The sequence below is a fragment of the Bison bison genome, unplaced genomic scaffold (assembly GCF_000754665.1).
Source record: "Bison bison bison isolate TAMUID 2011002044 unplaced genomic scaffold, Bison_UMD1.0 scf7180017864384, whole genome shotgun sequence".
Classification (NCBI taxonomy): domain Eukaryota; kingdom Metazoa; phylum Chordata; class Mammalia; order Artiodactyla; family Bovidae; genus Bison; species Bison bison.
In genome coordinates, this window is record NW_011494956.1 from 878,686 (window position 1) to 898,193 (window position 19,508).

The 19,508-nt window shown below is 40.2% G+C and overlaps 1 protein-coding gene across 1 annotated transcript in view; it reads left to right on the top strand.

The window, feature by feature from the left end:
- Positions 1–3,949: 3,949 nt before the first annotated feature.
- The window catches only part of LOC105001748 (ceruloplasmin-like), a 40,164-nt gene continuing 24,605 nt past the window's right edge, over positions 3,950–19,508 (top strand). Inside the window, exons 1-9 of the mRNA XM_010858115.1 lie at positions 3,950–4,104; positions 5,151–5,401; positions 7,076–7,288; positions 7,780–7,950; positions 9,230–9,472; positions 12,598–12,763; positions 16,080–16,210; positions 16,670–16,810; positions 17,088–17,299. Coding sequence (XP_010856417.1) covers positions 3,950–4,104; positions 5,151–5,401; positions 7,076–7,288; positions 7,780–7,950; positions 9,230–9,472; positions 12,598–12,763; positions 16,080–16,210; positions 16,670–16,810; positions 17,088–17,299 — 1,683 coding nt within the window. The remainder of the gene's footprint in view (positions 4,105–5,150; positions 5,402–7,075; positions 7,289–7,779; positions 7,951–9,229; positions 9,473–12,597; positions 12,764–16,079; positions 16,211–16,669; positions 16,811–17,087; positions 17,300–19,508) is intronic.

Sequence of the window (19,508 nt, forward strand, 5' to 3'; positions counted from 1 at the left end):
CAGGGGCTGCTTTTCTCTTTCTCATCAGCCCTCCATATCTTACCTCTATGCCCTTCTATGCCTTGTTTTGTGGACATCTGGTCCTTCATGGAGTCGAGACCATACTGTGAAAGCTTGCAATTTCTATAGTCTTAACCCAAAAAGGACACAGGGATTTATCTCAAATGCACCCATTTGTCCTGGCTCCTAGCTCTTCTACTTATAGAATTTCCTCTTATATCAATATCCTACTTGATAGTTTGCTACAGAGTAATCTAGATTACAAGGCAGAACATTTAGTAGTAAAACCATCCACCAGCCTTTAAGGCCTTCATTTAAATTTTAGCTTTAATATCGAGTTGGCCAAAAAGTTTGTTCAGAAACATCTTATGGAAAAACCCAAATGAGCTTTTTGGCTAACCCAAAACCTACTTGCTTTGGAAAGTTGTTTAAAGCACTCAAGTTTCAGTTTCCTCCTCTAGAAAAACACCTTAGTAAACTTCCCTTTCCGGATTGGCCGACACAATTAGAACCAGTGTTTAGAAGGCAGCTAAGGAAAATCTGATGGCCATTTCAACAAATAGTAATTATTGGTAAATGTAATAGAAAAAATAGAAATGGGTATGAAAGTTGCTGGCACATTCCTCTTGTTTTTAAACTCCTCATCTTGTCCCCACACCATTTATATTCCATTTGTTTGCCTTGTTGGAAGATATGGTTAGCATCATACATTCTGAGCAAAACTTAACATTTGTTGATATTAATAATACAGAAGTATGTGAAAGTGAAAGTCACTCAGTTGTGTCAGACTCTTTGAGACCCCATGGACTTAAGTAGTCCATGGAATTCTCCAGGCCAGAATATTGGAGTGGGTAGCCTTTCCCTTCCCCAGGAGATCTTCCCACCCCAGGGATTGAACCCAGGTCTCCCGCATTGCAGGCAGATTCTTTACCAGCTGAGCCACAAGGGAAGCCCAAGAATACTGGAGTGGGTAGCCTATCCCTTCTCCAGCAGGTCTTCCCAACCCAGGAATTGAGCTGGGGTCTTCTGCATTGCAGGCAGATTCCTTACCAACTGAGCTAAATTATGAGGACAAGTAAGGTCACTTGAAATAAACATTTGACTTGGAATCCAGTGATTTATATTTGAATCCTGGCTCCATAACTGGGGAGTTTACATCCTGCAACTACATACCTGAACTTTTGAGCTGTCCATACCTCAAGTGTGAAACAAGTATGAGGGGTGGAAGTTAGGGGACAGTGTTTTGAAGATTACATTGGGTAATTTTTTTTTCTGTAAGGTATTTTAAATATTGTAAAGCTTTTTACAAACATAAAGTTCCATTATCATTGGGTCTTTATGCATAGTTTTATGTGCTCAGTTTATTTCTTTAACTTATTTTCAGCTATGAAAAAGGAAAACCAGAGGAGAATTCAAATTCTGTCCAAGGTGTTTGTGCTCACATGTTGGGACAAAATTCAGTGAAGCTTCTCTAAATCAGTCACATTATGTTCCTGGGCTACCAACCAAGAATATAGTCAAATAATGATGACTAACATCAAATCCTGCTGTGCCAAAAAACTGACCTACTGAGGGCTAAGCAGGAAGAGAAGGACAGGACTGCAAACATAATTTGCCTATGGGTGCGTGTGTGCTAAGTCACTTCAGTCACGTCTGACTCTCTGTGACCCTGTGGACTATAGCCAGCCAGGCTCCTCAGTCTACGGGATTCTCCAGGCAAGAATACTGCCATGCTCACCTCCAGAGGATCTTCCCGACCCAGGGATTGAACCTGCATCTCTTATTGGCAGGTGGGTTCTTTACTACTAGCTCCACCTGGGAAGCCAAATTTCCCTATGGATGCTGCTGCTGCTGCTAAGTCGCTTCAGTTGTGTCCGACTCTGTGCGACCCCATAGACAGCAGCCCAGCAGGCTCCCCCGTCCCTAGGATTCTCCAGGCAAGAACACTGGAGTGGGTTGCCATTTCCTTCTCCAGTGCATGAAAGTGAAAAGTGAAAGTGAAGTCACTCAGCTGTGTCTGACTCTTAGCGACCCCATCGACTGCAGCCTACCAGGCTCCTCCGTCCATGGGATTTTCCAGGTGAGAGTACTAGAGTGGGTTGCCATTGCCTTCTCCCTCTATGGATGAGCCATAAAGTATATTACCCAAGACAAAGTGTTCCCCACCCCAACTCCCAAAATGGAAGTCGGTTCTAGTCATTTGTTGAGAAGAAAACAAAGAAACAATGGACATTTACTAACATCATTTTCATTGTCTCAGGGGAGGATGCTAAGTTTCTTTAAATGCGTACACTGTGTCAGGCTGGAAGAGGAGTCCTGAAATTTAATTATTATAACCTTCATATTACAAGTAGGAAAGGATGGGAGTTCAGAAGGAGTGTGCACCTCATTCCCAATCACACATCTAGTAAACGGCAGAGTGGGAACTGGAGATAGATCTGTTTGAAGTGATGTCTTTGAACTTACTGGGGTAACTTACTGAGGGAAAAATATGCCAGCTCAATGGCTCTTCTATTATCTACATTCCAGACTAAAATTAATGTGCCTAAAAGAAAGAGAAAAGAAGTTATAGAAGGTAAAGGAACATCTGAAAGTCCTTTTAAGGGCATCTTGCCCCCTGCCTGATGGGTGGCCCCTTCTATGGCAACTAGTCTAAGACACAGTGGCAGGGAAGATTGTAAGGTTTTTCCATACACAGAGGAATATGCATGACTGCGGCATCCAACTGCTCCAACCAAGCTGGATCTCCTTACTGAGGCCAGAGAGCCCATCCCTAGCTCCTCTTTCATGAAACCCATCATCCATGACCTGGGTCCTCCCCCAACCCTGTTCAGGTGCTTCCCAAAGGGTGCTTGCTCTCCTGGGGCTGATTTCTCCACCCACCATGGTTCCTCCAGGCCTAGCTTTTCTGAATTTCTTCTAGTATCTGCTGGTGACATATAAATCTCCCAAAGCAGTGGTCTGTTTTCCTAGTTTCCTCTTAAAGCTAACCAGAGCACTCACAAATGTGAAAAACTTAGTAATATGACAGCCTAGATGTCTTAGCCTTTGTGGAATTTAGTAATTGTTGCTTATAAGGAAGATACTTATATTTTCATTATTTTTCAATGAAAAAAGGACTAAAAATTGCAAATATTTTGTTGATTTTTAAAATCAAGTAATATGGAAATGTACTCTTCTCATAAAAAACATTTTTAATATAATAATCCTTTCTCTTCCTCTCAGAGCTGTATTTAGTTTATTATGTCCTTAAGTATGCATATTTATCTATATAAACAGCCAGAAAAAAATACTTTGATCTTGTGTATTATTAAAAAATAAATGAGGGGCTTCTGCACCCATGCAGAACAGCAGTTACTTCACCATTTTCTTACGTCCAATCACCTTTCCCCACGCCTCAGACCACTCTGCTTCTTTAACTCATAGGTATCCCAGCTTTGAGGAGACAGATGTGAGACCTGTTCTCCTCTTTCTGTAAAAATCTTTTCTTTGCCACAAACCTTGGCATCTCCGTGTTTGACTTGCTGCCCATTGGACAAATAAACCTGATTCAGTAACACAGTAAATTGAGAAAGAGAGGTATATCTGTAGACTAGACTAAACTGGAGGTGATTCCTATCATGCAGAAATAGATAACATTCTTGAGGGGCTGATGAATAATCTGTGTAGCCCATCTACTCAGTAATTCAAGCAAGCTCTTAATTGGTAAGGTGTACGGGGTCAAGAACCGGCATTCTCTATGTGTTGTGCAACATTTCACCTGAGCTGACTCGCGAAAACTAAATGCATTTGGAATGGAAATGACATATATGTAGACGTAGCACTTGAACTCTTATGCAACTCTGACTTATGTAAACAAACATAAATAAATAAATAAAGGAAGACAATGTGGATTATAAAAGGAAGGGAAACATAACTCAGTTAGCCTCTCCAGGTGCAAGGTTTGAAAATGAAGATCCTTTTTTCACTGACCTATCTGGTTTTTATTAGTTCTCTAGGTTGGACAATAGACAGGCACTATTACATAGGCATTGAAGAAACTACTTGGAACTATGCTCCTACTGGTAAAAACATGCTCAATGGAATGCCTTTTTCGGACGATCAGTAAGTGATACCTTCGCGTTGAAAAATTTGCTATCAGACACAAATGTTGGTAATTGTTATACACTGATAAAACGCTGCTGAAGAAGTTTCCATGATAGACTCTTTAAGGGCACATTTTGCTATTAGAACTGCTTGCTTTGAGTTTTTTAGTATAAGCGTAACATGGAAGCCAGCTATTAATATAAATCAGAAATTGCTCCTTCCTGGGATTCCTGCCACTCTTGCCTTCACGATACATATTTCAGGGATCATCTCTAATTCTGTATTTATCATCAATTTTGTGTAAGTGGTTGTTGTTGCGGTTGTTCAGTCATGTTTGACTCTTTGTGACCCCATGGACTGCAGCACACCAGGCCTCTCTGTCCCTCATCACCTCCTGAAGTTGACCCAAGTTCATGTCCATTGCATTGGTGATGCCATCCAACTGTCTCATGCTCTGATGCCCTCTTCTTTTGCCTTCAGTCTTTCCCGCATCAGAGATGAGTATGAATGGTACTCAAGAGCTGAAACAACGCTTTTCCTTCTGGTATGGAGTCTATGGCAGAGATTGTAAAATTGCAGCTCTCTTCTTGATTTTTCTGTTCAGAAGATTGGGACAAAGAAATCTAAAGGTTATATGCGGGCTTCTGATTCACTGTTTGTCTGCCAAAATGCCCCCAATTCTACCAACAAATCCCTGAATCATTGAAATGTGTAAAGAATCTTAAATTGTAACATTGATCTAATGTTTGAGAGCTAAAGTAACCTCGAAGTAGGGTCAGAAACCTTCCTCCATACATGGTTCAGTACAAAGAATTTCTAAGTCATTAGAACCGAAATGCCATGCCTATGACTTGATACATATGCATTTCGTCTCTTCACCAGACTTTTCAGGCTTCTCCTTGCCTATGGTATTGTTTCTGACTCATTCTAGATTTTCACCAGTGTCTGGGTTTTCTCTGCAGAATTAGACTGGAAAGATTCTTACTCCTAGTTTCAGCTGATTTGACATTGCTTTGTTTTCAGTCAAAATTTGTTAAAGTTCTTGCTTGTTTGTTTGTTTACAGAGAGTTTCAATCTGAAACATATCTCCAACCAAGCCGAGATAGGATAGGATCTGTTTATAAAAAGGCTTTGTATTTTGGGTACACGGATGATACATTTCAAACCACCATTGAAAAACCATCCTGGTTGGGATTTTTAGGTCCAATCATAAAAGCAGAGACTGGAGACCTCATTCATGTACATGTGAAAAATAATGCTTCCAGAAAGTACAGTTTCCATCCTCATGGACTCACCTACACTAAAGATAATGAAGGTAAGTGAGTTCCTGTTCCTTAGGTTCCTGAGTTTTTGTTAATGAAGAGTACAAACCTCAGGAAGAGCAAGGCAGTCATGAACTAAAGGAGTCGTTTGGGTGAATACAGATTTTTACTTCAGATGTCTCAAATTTTTATATCCCAGATTGTTCTTCAATTTCTCATTTGAAATTAATGAATGACAATCCCCCTCCCCCATTCAACTTCTGGGAAAGAAAACACACTTTTCTCTCATGTAAATAAATAAATACATAAGTTTGGAGGGTAGGAGACACTCATGAGCTAAGTGTTAAGTTGGCAGAAATACTGTCCTGCCATTTCATATCCATGTCCTGTCATCTCATTTTCTGGTGAATGAGGGTTAGCCTCTTAGAAAACATCAGTGTCAGGTGAAGTCACTATTTTCCAGACAGTATCTTCTCTCTTAAACATCCACACTCACAGCTGCTTGATGGTGTTGGGAAAAGGAAGGGAAGAGAATGCTAACACAAAATAGGGTTTTGTGTTCTACACGGAGCAGGTTGGTCTCAAAAGAGGATAAAGGACGAGAGGTTGGTCATGCTTCAAAGTCTCCTATTGAATGAGGGAATGTTATCCATACTTATTAGATTCCAGCCTCAAATGGTGGAGATCTGAGGCAAAATTCCAGGATAATAAAAAAGAAGAGGGCAAGGTCCCAGATTCAGAACAAAGGTAGTAGCTCAGGGTAATGTCGTCTATGCAGAAGACCACTTCCTGGCATCAGTGGGCAGCTTGTAGGTAACACAGATGCTCTTTTTTCTTTTTAAAAATCTTTTTATTTTGTGTTGGGGCATAGCCGGTTAACGTGTTGTGATAGTTTTAGGTGAACAGCGAAAGTACTCAGCCATATGTATACGTGTATCCGTCCTCCCCTAAATTCCCCTTCCATCCAGGCTGCCACATAATGTTGAGCAGAGGTCCCTGTGCTATGCACTGCATCCTTGTTAGTGATCCATTTTAAATATAGCAGTGTGTACAGTAATATGGATGCTCTTGATGCCCTCCGGAAGATGTAGTTCAGGTAAAGCCAGGTCATGGGGCTTACCAGGTGGCTCAATGGTAAAGAATCTGCCTGCCAAGCAGGAGACGTTGATCCCTGGGGTTGGATCCCTGGGTCAGGAAGATCCCCTGGAGGAGGAAATGGCAACCCACTCCAGTATTCTTGCCTGAAAAATCCCATAAACAGAGGAGCCTGGCGGACTGTAGTCCATGGGGTGGCAAAGAGTTGGACTCGACTGAGCGGCTAAACAACAACAGTAGCTTGGATGCTCTTGATGCCCTCATTCCCAAATCTGATTTGCAATGAAGATGATACAGAGTGCAACTCAGGAACTTTCTGTATCTAAGACCTACACAGATGGTGCACAGTGAATATTTGTGGAATCTATTGATAAAGGTGATGATAGTTCATTCATAGGCTGCCTGATTCATTTCAATTTAAGTCTGGAAACTGGCCAAGCTGGGCATTCAGGTAGAAACCAACTAAGGGGAATCTAGGGAGACAGGAGGCAGGAGACAGGAAGGGGGAAACACAGACTTTCTAAAAATACAAATTAACACACTTTCATGGCTTAATGCAGAAAGCATGAGTCACGTTAAGAAAAATGTTGTCCACTGGTTGCTGTGACCACAGTGCAAGTTCCATTTTCTAGGCGCTCTCTATCCAGACAACACTACGGGCCTGCAAAAGGAAGACGACCATCTAGAGCCAGGGGCAGAATACACTTACACGTGGTTTGTAGAAGAAAATCAGGGGCCTGGTCCCAGTGACAGTAACTGCGTGACACGGATGTACCACTCCCATATAGAGACTCTAAGAGATGTGTCTTCAGGACTTCTCGGACCAATTCTGACTTGTAAAAGAGGTAACATTTTAAAAATCTCACTGTAGCAAATAGAGCCAATTAGGATGTGTAGGGTCTGCCTCCCTCTCCTAGTGGAATTTTGCTAAAAAACTCTCTTCCGGTCTTCACCTTGATTCTCCAGTCAGAAAAGTAACGTTGCCATTTGGCCTCTGAGCACCAGATGGCGCGCTTGAGTCCAATGTCTCCATTCAAGTCCAATAGAGCAGGTTGGACACTAGCCGGTAGCCAAACCCAGTAATCTTCATCCTAGTCACCCTCACACAAAATTCCGCCACATTTCTCCTATAGAGAAGTGTTGAACCCACAGGGTGGGGGGAAATAGGGAGAAGAGAAACTGCCTGTTCCTTGCACGCTTAGTTCCTTAGGGTTCTGTCTATGGAGGTGAAAGGTTTTCCTTTTATATTTTGAATATCAGAATCAGAATCACTAGGTTATTTCATAGCAAAAATAACTTTCGCAAAGAGTAAGTTTTGCCGTTGTTTTTGTTTTAGGAACCCTGGATGGAGATATGGAAAAATCTATCGATGAGTATTTCATTCTGGTGTTTTCTATAACTGATGAAAAACATAGCTGGTATATCGATGACAACATTCGTACATACACTGAAGCTGGTCAAGTTAATGCCAGTGATCCTGACTTCGAGGAGAGCAATGTCATGCGCTGTAAGATTATGAAGAAATTTCTCATTCCGTATATCCTATAGTTCTAACTTCTATGACTTTATTTTGTGATTTCCTTTCATTTAAGTTTGCTTTGATGAGTTTCTGTTTCCCAGTTCTTCATTCTGGGTCTGGCAGGCTATGTTTCAAGGAGTCACAAAGAGTCAGACACGAACATGCCATTTTTGCTGTGAAAGAAAGTGAAAGTGAAAGTCCCTCAATCATGTCAGACTCTTTGCGAGCTCATGGACTATACAGTCCATGGAATTACTCCAGGCCAGAATACTGGAGTGTATAGCCTTTCCTTTCTCCAGGGAATCTTCCCAATCCAGGGATGAACCCAAGTCTCCTCCATTGTGGGCAGTTTCTTTACCCTCTGAGCCACAAGGGAAGCCCAAGAATACTGGAGTAGGTAGCCTATCCCTTCTCCAGCGGATCTTCCCAACCCAGGAATCCAACCGGGGTCTCCCACATTGCAGGCAGATTCCTTACCAACTGAGCTATCAGGGAAGCTCAGTGTTGCTATGAAGGCATCTAGAAAATCCTGCCGGTTTCCAAAGTGTCATAGCAAGTGAAGTTAGATAGATGCATTTTTTTCCCTAACCTCTGATATTGATAAAAATAGATGGTGACAACAGAGAGATGTAATTTTTTAAATATTCATTTGGCTGTGTCAGATCTCAGTTGCAGCAGATGGGATCTTTTGTTGTGGTGCACGGGACTTGGTAGTTGTGGCACCAGGGTTTCGTTGCTTCATGGCCTGTGGGATCTTAGTTTCTGACCAGGGACCAAACCCATGTCGCCTACATTGCAAGGTGGATTCTTAACCACTGGACTGCCAGGGAAGTCCCCAAATATTTAATTTTAGGGTAATAAAATATTATGGAAGAACAAAGACATAACTGAGCAGAACTTTTATGGAAATGTGCTTCTACACAGAACTTTTCAGAAAAGGTGCTCTTGTTATCTCAGCCACCCTCAGCTTTGTCTCCTTCTTCCACAGACTTAGCTTCTTTCTATTCTTTTCCCCTTTTCACTGCTTCCTACCTTGCAGCTTACTTTTCTTCCTCTTGCCTTTAAATTTGTGTTGTCCTCAGTTTTAATCACAGATAATGTTTATAGCCTCCTTTTGGGGAGAAACAAACCGAATCCTGTTGCAGATTATGCATGAGAACAATGATGGCACTGCCAGATTCATGTGATAAGGAAATGCATAGAATATATACCATGTGGCCTTGAGGCAACATGCTTGCTTGAAAGGTTAATTTACTTCTGTTTTCAGCAATAAATGGATACTTGTATGCAAATCTACCTGATCTCACCATGTGTGCAGAAGACAGGGTCATGTGGTATTTCATCAGCATGGGTAGCCTGTTGGACATACACCCCATCTACTTCCATGGACAAACTCTGATATCTCAGAATCATAGAAAAGACACCATTACCGTCTTCCCTGCCTCCATGCATGATGCCTTCATGGTGGCCAAAGGTGTTGGAGAGTGGCTGCTGGACTGTCGGATACACGGTAGGGATTTATTCCTTTTACATAATACAGGGTCAGGGGACTCCCATAACAAACGCCTCATCTTCCAAATGGGGAAAGATGTCACCATCAGGCAGGTGACAGGATTGCCTTTTGCAAAGTCAGTAATACAGTCAGAACCAGAACTCAGGTCTCTGACACTTTTAACTTTATGGTAATAAGCACTTTTAGTCATATAGGATTATTTTTGTTGCTGTTTTTACCAAAAAAAAGTATATATTTGTTATCCAGTGAGCCTTGAGTGTCTGACAGAGTTCATATAATTACTCTTCTATTTTAAATTGAGAAGACAACTTCCAAGAGGTTGAAATACTAATCCAAAACCCTGTGAGAGTCAGAAATTATATAGGTCCAAGTGTTATGTAAATTCTGAACCGGTACCCAGTAATGGTTTCCTGGTTTATTTCCCTCTTCAATCACACTTCATATTTAATAATAGAAAGGCCCATTATGAAATTACTGATCTTCTCTATTCTTAAATCTGACTAAACTCTGCATGCAATCATGTAAAATGTTTTGTATTATTTTTCAGTCAGAAAACACAATTGTTACTTGAACTGAAGAGTTTAACTTTTCTCCCTTTTTTACAAAAATGGGATTTACTTCTCTGATCAAAACCTTTCTTATTTCTAAGTCCAATACTTTGGTTAGCACCATACTTCAATTAATTATTTAAACAACTACACACAAAAAAACAACAACAACAACTAAACAACACGTACTTATTGGGATTTCACGTGTGCTGTGTCCCTCCTTCCCAGGGTTGTGAGAAAAGGGAGACCCACACACGGCTGTTGTAACTCAAGGACAGAATTTAATGATATTAATACAAAAGTTCTCACTTAGAAAGGAATATTGCTTTAAAATATGTTTTAAAGGTTAAAATATGTTTTAAAGGTTAAAATGTACACCAGACCTACTTCTCCTCTTGACTTCATTTATAGATGTTGCCTTTAAGCCAGGTCTTTCCTCTTCAACTCTGCAGGAAAGATAGGGTCAACCTTGGACACAATGAAAAAAGCTTGGCTAGTGGACTACACAGCTTTCCCCTGTGTTTCTTCTCTTCCCATGGTGTAGTTTGGGGTGTTTTTTGGTTTGTCTGTTGTTTTGGCTTTTTTGTGTATGTTTTGTTTTTAGTAATTATAAGAATGCATGAATAGACTTGCTGGAAAGAAAGGAAGAAAGCAAAGAGGAAGGAGTGGAGGGAGGGGAGAATTTGGTGAAGGCAGCAGGCAGAAAGAGCGAAAGTCTAATGTGGTATATGACAGCCACCTCTTAGGAGCTCCAGAGAGCTTCTAAGCTACTTATTAATTAAATAAGCCAGGTGATAAACTTGTGGTAGCTTCAAATTTGGCCACAGGAAAGTGCTTACACCACCAAAATTAGTGCGCGCGCACACACACACACACACACAATCAGATTTAGCATTCATTTTTGGAGAAATAGTTTAAGAATGTGCCATTAGTCCAACCCTACCCCACCACCATCCCAGTTCCTCTCCAGTGAATAATCCCTGTAAGCCATTTGTGTTTACACAAATGTGTATTTAGCTGTTTACTATGTATTTTCATACAATATACATGAACGCTTAGAAATAAAAATGCACAGGTACTGTTTTAAATAAGGAGATCACACCCCATATAATAGGTTTTATTTAACTATTAACTTTAAAAAAATAGGTTATTATTTGTATATAATAGGTTTTTCTATCTTCTGCTGCTTGCTTTCTTTACGCATCCTTATATCTCAAAATCTTTTCCATGACATTCCCTATACTTCTAAGCTACTCTTTTATTTTTTAAGTTTTATTTTTAAAATGTTTATCTTAAGTTGCTGTGTTACTTCTACTGTACAGCAAAGTGATTCAGCTATACATATACATACATATATATATATATCCCTTCTTTTTTGGATTCCCTTCCCATTTAGGTCACCACAGAGCACTGAGTAGAGTTCCTGTGCTATACAGTAGGTTCTCATTAGTTATCTATTTTACACATAGTATCAATAGTGTATATATGTCAGTCCCAATCTTCCCTCTCCCCTCCTTTCCCATTTAGTATCCATAGGTTTGTCTAGCTTACTTTTCTAAATGGCTGTATAGTTTTCTGTGTTTGTTTGAGATGTAGGCTAATTTATTTAACCATTCCGCTATTGATAGATATCTAAATTGCTTTCACTTTCTTGGTTCACTGTGTGTGTATGTGTGTGTTAGTCGCTCAGTCATGTCCGACTCTTTGTGACCCCATGGACTGCAGCCTGCTAAGTTCCTCTGTCCATGGAATTCTGCAGGCAAGAATATGTCCATGGAATTCTCCAGGCAAGAATCTTTTCCATGACATTCCCAAAATAAAGCTACTCCTTTATTTTGTGTTTTATTTTTAAAAATTTTATTGTATAGTTTATTTACAATGTTGTGTTAATTTTTACTGTACAACAAAGTGATTCAGCTATACATATACATACATGTATATCCCCTCTTTTTTTGGATTTCTTTCCCATTTAAGTCACTAACAGTGTTATAGCTAGCCACTTTTTATTTGTATCTTTTTATGTATGTGCAAATTTTTATCTTGCCTAACTGAAAGAAGCGAAAGTTTTTAATGGAAGTGTTCTTAATTTTAAAAAAGGCTGCCTAATCATCTTCCAAAAAGTCTGTACGAATTTACACTCCCACCTATGTTGCTCTTAAATCAAAACACAGGACTTATGCTCTTATGAAAACGTACCTGCCTTGGTTTTCTTCCTGCCTGCCAACTAGTTAATCTAGTAATTAATGGTAACAACTTCAGAACCATAAGGGAAGATACTTTGGATTAAACAGACTCAAATTCCTCTCAGTAGGCAGGTACCATATTCCTTAGGAGTTGGTCCAGTGCTGGTTATTAATCTCCACTAATATCCACTCCTCAACATTCACTTTGGCATCCTGAGTCTTATACTTGTTTCATACATTTCAGGATTCCTTAAATAAAATACCTCAAATTTCTGAAAAGAAAGGGAAGTTGCAATGTTGTTGGCTACAGTTTTAAAAAATATATATATGGACTAAGAAAAATGTTTTAATGTTTTCATAACATTCTCTACTTGGATTTACTATTTTTCAGAGAGTATGCAGGCTTTCTTCAATGTAAGGGATTGCCAAAAATCTCCAGCAGATGTTACGGGGACACAAGTTGTTCATTATTACATTGCTGCTAAAGAAATTTTTTGGGACTATGCGCCATCTGGCATAGATTTCTTCAGTGGAAACAGTTTAACAGAAGCTGGAAGGTAATATTCAGTGATTAAAATATTCATGGTTAAATAAAGATAATTGGACTTTTTCATAACCTAGCTATTCCTACAAGGACTTAAGCATTTTATAATAAAAAGATACTGATAAAATAAAGATGGTATACACCTGTGGCGGATTCATGTTGATGTATGGCAAAACCAATACAATATTGTAAAGTAATTAGCCTCCAATTAAAATAAATAAATTTAAATTAAAAAAAAAAAATAGAATGAAAATCTCCAAGGTCCCCAAATACTGGCATTCTTTGGCTTTTATGGAGTCTTACTGGATCTCTAATTTCAATTTTAATAATGCTGACGTGTTATACTGCAAGCAGTATGTCTAAACACACGCTGGTCCTGATAAATAATTAAATCTAGCATTTGGCAGCTGGAGGCTATTGAAAAAAAAATAAAGATGGGAAAATAATTATAATAATAATTGGAAAATATTCAGCCGAAGAATCTTTGCTATATAGCATTTTTCTCTAAATGCCTTGGAAGCCACTGCAAAGAAAAACACACTTCTCATCTTTTTCTTAGCATTAAATTTTAAAATGGATTTGTTTATAATTATAAGATACTTAAAAACATAGTGAATCATGTTGTCAATTGCAATTTTACAAAAATTAAAAAATATTCCTCACATGTAATTTGTACTTTCCTGCTAAGATCTGAGGGTATAGTCAATCATTTCTTGTGTCATCCTTAAATCATATTTTATATGTGTATGTATATATATATATATTTACTCAATAACACCTAAGAATTTATTACCAATTATTTCTTTGATAACCAAAAACTAAGACTAAAATACATTACTGTGGTATCAGCCTTTAGAAGTGCACAAAAAGTTTTTCTGTAGTCTGACTGCTAAATATATTTACCAACTTGAAAATTACAGGAGTTGTAATTCTTTTGGTCTATTGAATGAAAGTTTTATGTCAGAAAATATTAAGTTCTATTACCACCAAAAAAATAATATTCCCATAGTATTTATTTTTTTAATTTACTCATAGAAAATTTAAGAAAACTGAGAATGTTCTATCAAACGAATATTTTCTTACTTTAATATTTAAGAATATTTTCTTACTTTAACGCTCATCAACAAATTATTCAATCTGTGTAATGGAAATTTTGTGTTAATTATGAAAAGCCTATCAGGGCTTAGAACAAAAATTAGATTCAACTCTCATTTTATATTGACTAAAATAAGTATGAATTAATAGATTCTTTCAGCTCACATGATTCTTCTGGTTATGAAATTTGATGCTGTCTCAGCATTGCAAGCCATTATTTCCTCCTAGAAAACAATTGTCCTCATTTTATGTTATTACAATAGAATTAAAAAGTTAAGAATGACATCTCTTATCTCAGTACTCTAGCATCTCAGCACATTGTTTTAAAAGCAATGTTTATTACTACCTGCCTTAAAAAAAATCAGTCTTAATGTTTTTAAAATTTTATTCCAAAAGAAAAATGTAGAGATCAGACAGAGACTTGTATACATGCACAGACAAAAGACTGAAAAGATATCCATGGAAAATGTTGATAGTGATTATATAGAGATGGTAGAATTATGAGGATCTTAAATTTTTTGTTATATATATATTTTTATTTTCCAAATTCTCTACAATGAGCATGCATTATTTTTATAAATACATTGCTATTGTTCAGCCTCTGTCATGTCTGGCTCTTTGCAGTACATGGACTGCAGTGCACCAGGCTCCTCTGTCCTTCTCTGTCTCCCAGAGTTTGTTCAAATTAAGGTCCATCGAGCCGGTGATGCCATACAACCATCTCATCCTCTGTTGTCCCCTTCTCCTCCCGCCTTCAATCTTTCCCAGCATCAGGGTCATTTCCAATGAGTCAGCTCTTCACATCAGATGGCCAAGTGGAGCTTCATCACCAATCCTTCCAATGAATATTCAAAGCAAAGGGTTGATTTCCTTTAGGACTAAAGGGTTTGATCTCCTTCCCGTCCAAAAGTGAAAGTGAAAGTTGTTCAGTCGTGTCCGACTCTTTGCAACCCCATGGACTGTAGTCCATGGAATTCTCCAGGCCAGAATACTGAAGTGAGTAGCCTTTCCCTTCTCCAAGGGATCTTCCCAACCCAGGGATCGAACCCACGTCTCCTACACTGCAGGCAGATTCTTTACCAGCTGAGCCACAAAGCTCTAAAGAGTCTTTCAAGCACCATGATTCGAAAGCATCAATTCTTTTGTGCTCAGCCTTCTTTAGTCCAACCCTCACATCCATATATGACTACTGGAAAAACCATAGCTTTGACTATATGGATCTTTGTCGACAAAGCAATGTCTCTGCTTTTTAATGTACTGTCTAAGTGTGTCATAGCTTTCTTTCCAAGGAGCAAGCATCTTTTAATTTCATGGCTGCAGTCACCATCCACAGTGATTTGGGAGCCCAAGAAAAGAAAATCTGTCACTACTTCCACTTTTTCCCCTTCTATTTGCCATGAAGTGATTCCATGATCTTAGTTTTTGAATGTTGAGTTTGAAGCCAGCTTTTTCACTCTCCTCTTTCACCCTCATCAAGGGGCTCTTTAGTTCCTCTTCACTTTCTGCCATTAGAGTGGTATCATCTACATATCAGAGGTTGTTGATATTTCTCTTAGCAGTCTTGATACCAGCTTGTGATTCATCCAGCCTGGCATTTCACATGATGTATTCTGCATAGAAGTTAAACAAGAAAAGGGTGACAATATACAGCCTTGACGTACTTCTTTCCCAATTTTGAACCTGTCAGTTGTTCCATGTATGGTTCTAACTGTTGTTTCTTGATATGCATACAGGTTTCTCAGGAGCCAAGTAAGATGGTCTAGTACTCACATCTCTTTAAGAATTTTCCAGTTTGTTGTGATCCACACAGTCCAAGGTATTAGAGTAGTCAACGAAGCAGATGTTTTTCTGGAATTCTCTTGCTTTCTCTATTTTCCAACTAATGTTGGCAATTTGATCTCTGGTTCCTCTGCCTCTTCAAACCCCAGCTAGTACCTCTGGAAGGTCTCAATTCAGGTACTACTGAAACCTAGCTTGAAGGATTTTGAGCATAACCTTGTTAGCATGTGGAATGAGTGCAATTGTATGGTAGTTTGAACATTCTTTGGCGTTGTCCTTTTTTGAGACTGGAACAAAAACACCTTTGCCTGTCCTGTGGCCACTGCTGAGTTTTCCACAAATAGATTACAAGTACTAGATTACAAATACCTTAAAAGATGCATGTAGGTTCTTGCTTTCTTTTCACATGGTTATTGTAAGTGTAAAAGTTCTCTGTTTCTACTTTCTCTGCACAGTGAATCCCACTTCTATTTTGAACAAGGCCCAACCAGAATCGGAGGAACTTACAAAAAACTAGTTTACTTTGAATATACAGATGCTTCCTTCCAAACTCAGAAGGCAAAAGCAACACACCTTGGACTCCTTGGTAAAATTATTTCATAGCTTGTGGGATTATAAACACAATTTATACATATTCTGTGCCATCAAAAGAATACTCACCAACTCACAGTTTTTGGGATTCCCTGGTGGTTCAAATGGTAAAGAGCCTGCCTGCAATGCGGGAGACCAGTATCAATCCCTGGGTTGGTAAGATCCCCTGGAGAAGGAAATGGCATCCTACTCCCATATTCTTGCCTGGAGAGTCCCATGGACAGAGGAGTCTGGTGGGATTCATTCAATTTGAAACTACATTTTTTTTTTGTCCCTGCAAATCCATGTGAGTTTCTAAGATACTGAATCACCTAGACTTCTTTTCATTGGACACATTTCTGGTTCATGGCATCATCCCTTCAGTTTGTTCCTAGAAGAACCTCACCCAAGTAACACAACCTGACAATGACATTTATGAACACCAAGGACAACTCCTAACTCTGTTGGTTTCCAGGCCCTGTCATTAAGGCAGAAGTGGGGCAGATCATCCAGGTCACTTTCTATAACAATGCTTCCCTGCCGCTCAGCATTCATCCCCATGGATTGCTTTACAACAAGAACAATGAGGGCTCCTTCTACAGAACACCGAGAGGAGGCAAGTACCACAGCTCAACCCAGGCGCAAGCAAGGCAGACAGCAATACAGTGGCAAGAAAATCAGACTCCTCCTAAAATCCTTGGGCCGCTTACTTTTCACATCATCACAGATTTGTGTACTTACGGTGGCAGAGGGGGTTCTTTGGCCCTGTTCAGCTGTCACCCAAGGTACCACAGTGTGAGCAGGACACAGTTCTTGATCTCAGAGATCTCACAAGCTAGACTAGGGTACTTTGGGTCTTAGGTCCTATTTCACAAATGTTTCTTTCTTACTAGGTACCCCGTCGCCCTCCTCGTATGTAAATCCTGGTGCAACATTCGTTTATACATGGGAAGTTCCAATAGATGTGGGACCCACTTCCACAGACCCCAACTGCCTGACCTGGTCATACTTCTCCTCAGTAGATTTTAAAACAGACATCAACAGCGGCCTTATAGGGCCTCTTCTTGTGTGCAGAAATGGAAGTCTTGGAGAGGATGGCAAACAGGTTAAGTGATGGGACCTATGTCTGGGTATGCCTTGGTGAGAGGTGGCCTGAAACGGATCTTCAGGGGAAAGGCAGTGTGCAGTGAGCACCTTCAACTTCTGTGTGCTGGTGTCTCTCAGTTTTACTCTTTCCTCAGCTTCAGACCTGTGTCTTCTCATGCCCAGTGAACTCTGGGCATGTTCCAAACACCTTTAATTCTGCTGGACTGTTCTGTTACTTTTTTAAGATTTTTTTTTTTTATGTGGACCATTTTAAAAGTCTTTATTGAATTTCTTGCAGTATTACTTCTTGTTTTTTATGTTTTGGTGTTTTGGCCACGAGGCATGTGGGATCTTAGCTCCCCTGCTGCTGCTAAGTTGAGTCAGTCAAGTCCGACTCTGTGCGACCCCATAGACAGCAGCCCAACAGGCTCCTCTGTCCCTGGGAATCTCCAGGCAAGAATACTGGAGTCAGTTGCCATTTCCTTCTCCAATGCTTGAAAGTGAAAAGTGAAAGTGAAGTCGCTCAGTCGTGTGGGACTCTTGGCGACCTCATGGACTGTAGCCTACCAGGCTCCTCCATCCATGGGATTCTCCAGACAAGAGTACTGGAGTGGGGTGCCATTGCCTTCTCCGCTTAGCTCCCCTACCAAGGATCAAAACCACATCCCCTGTATTGAAAGGCAAAGTACCAACCACTGGACCACCAGGGAAGTCCCCACTTGACTGTTTTAACTCTTTGTCTCCCTCTAGACAGCCACTGCGTGTCCCACCCCTCTCTGAGTCATCTCTTTTTCCTCTATCCTGTGTCTTAGAGAAGGACACCACCAGGCCCAGGACTTCGATCAACAATCCTTGTTTCTCACCTCCAGCATTGGTCACTGGCTCTCTGATCCCATTGCCTTATTTGAGGCAGCATCATCTCTTTCTGAATTCCTGTAACCTCCTAACTCCTATCGCTGCTTCCATTCTGCTTCAGTATAGCTCCACATTCCTCCCTTTCTAATCAGATTATAGCACTCTCAACCCTAAAAATCACCCTACAGTCTGTTGGCTCAGAAGGCAACATATCAGACCCCATGGATCCTTCCAGATCCATGCTCCCCCCCACCCCCCGCCCTCCAACCCTGCACACTCCATTCTGGTCTTACTGCAAAGTTAGCCTGTTAGTCCTGAGTAAGGATGGCTAGTTCACATCTCTTTGATTTTGCCCTTCTCTCTGTCTGGAACGGACTTTCCTCACGGTTTTACCTGCTAAAAGGGGAGACTTTTTAATAAAAACTCAGACTGAGAGTCCCTTCATTTTCTTCAAACTATATTCCGCAACTAAAGTTAGTTCAAGTTCCCGCAGGTTATTGCAGTTCCTTCTGTAGGTTTCTGTCAGAGCACTGTGCTCAGTCACTTCAGTTGTGTCTGACTCTTTGTGACCCCATGGACCATAACCCGCCAGGCTCCTCTGTCCATGAGATTTTCAGGCAAGAATACTGGCATGGGTAGCCATTCCCTTCTCTAGGGGATCTTCCCAACCCAGGGATTGAACCTGTGTCCCTGTGTCTCCTGTATTGGCAGGCAGATTCTTTATCACTGAGCCACCTGGGAAGCCCTGTTAGAGCACGTCCCCAGGCAGTTATTTTTACTGGCCTGTCTCTCCCACTAGACTCTAAGTGCCTTGAAACCATAGATAAGGTTTTATTAAATTTTTGGTAACAAACCCAGTCCTTCTGTGGCATGTAGTAGGTGCTCAATAAATGCTTAATGAGTGAATTTCCCTTGTTCTTTACTCACAAATGAAGTAATATCCAAGTTCTTTTGTAATTCATGTATTGGAAAGCCTTATAAGGGCTTCCCAGCTGGCTCAGTTGGTAAAGAATCCTCCTGCAATACCGGAGACACAGGTTTGATTCCTGAGTTGGGAAGATGCCCTGAAAAAGGAAATAGCAACCCACTCCAGTATTTCTGCCTGGGAAATCCTATGGAAAAAGCAGCCTGGTGGGCAACAGTCTGTGGGGTCACAAAACAGTCAGACACAATTTAGCAACTAAAGAACAACAACAAAAAAGCCTTATAAATCCCCAGTGTAAATATATAAAATTGAGTGTATATTTTATTTTAAAATATGGCTATGTATTTATCAGATCAGATCAGTCTCTCAGTCGTGTCCTACTCTTTGCGACCCCATGAATCGCAGCGCGCCAGGCCTCCCTGTCCATCACCAACTCCTGGAGTTCACT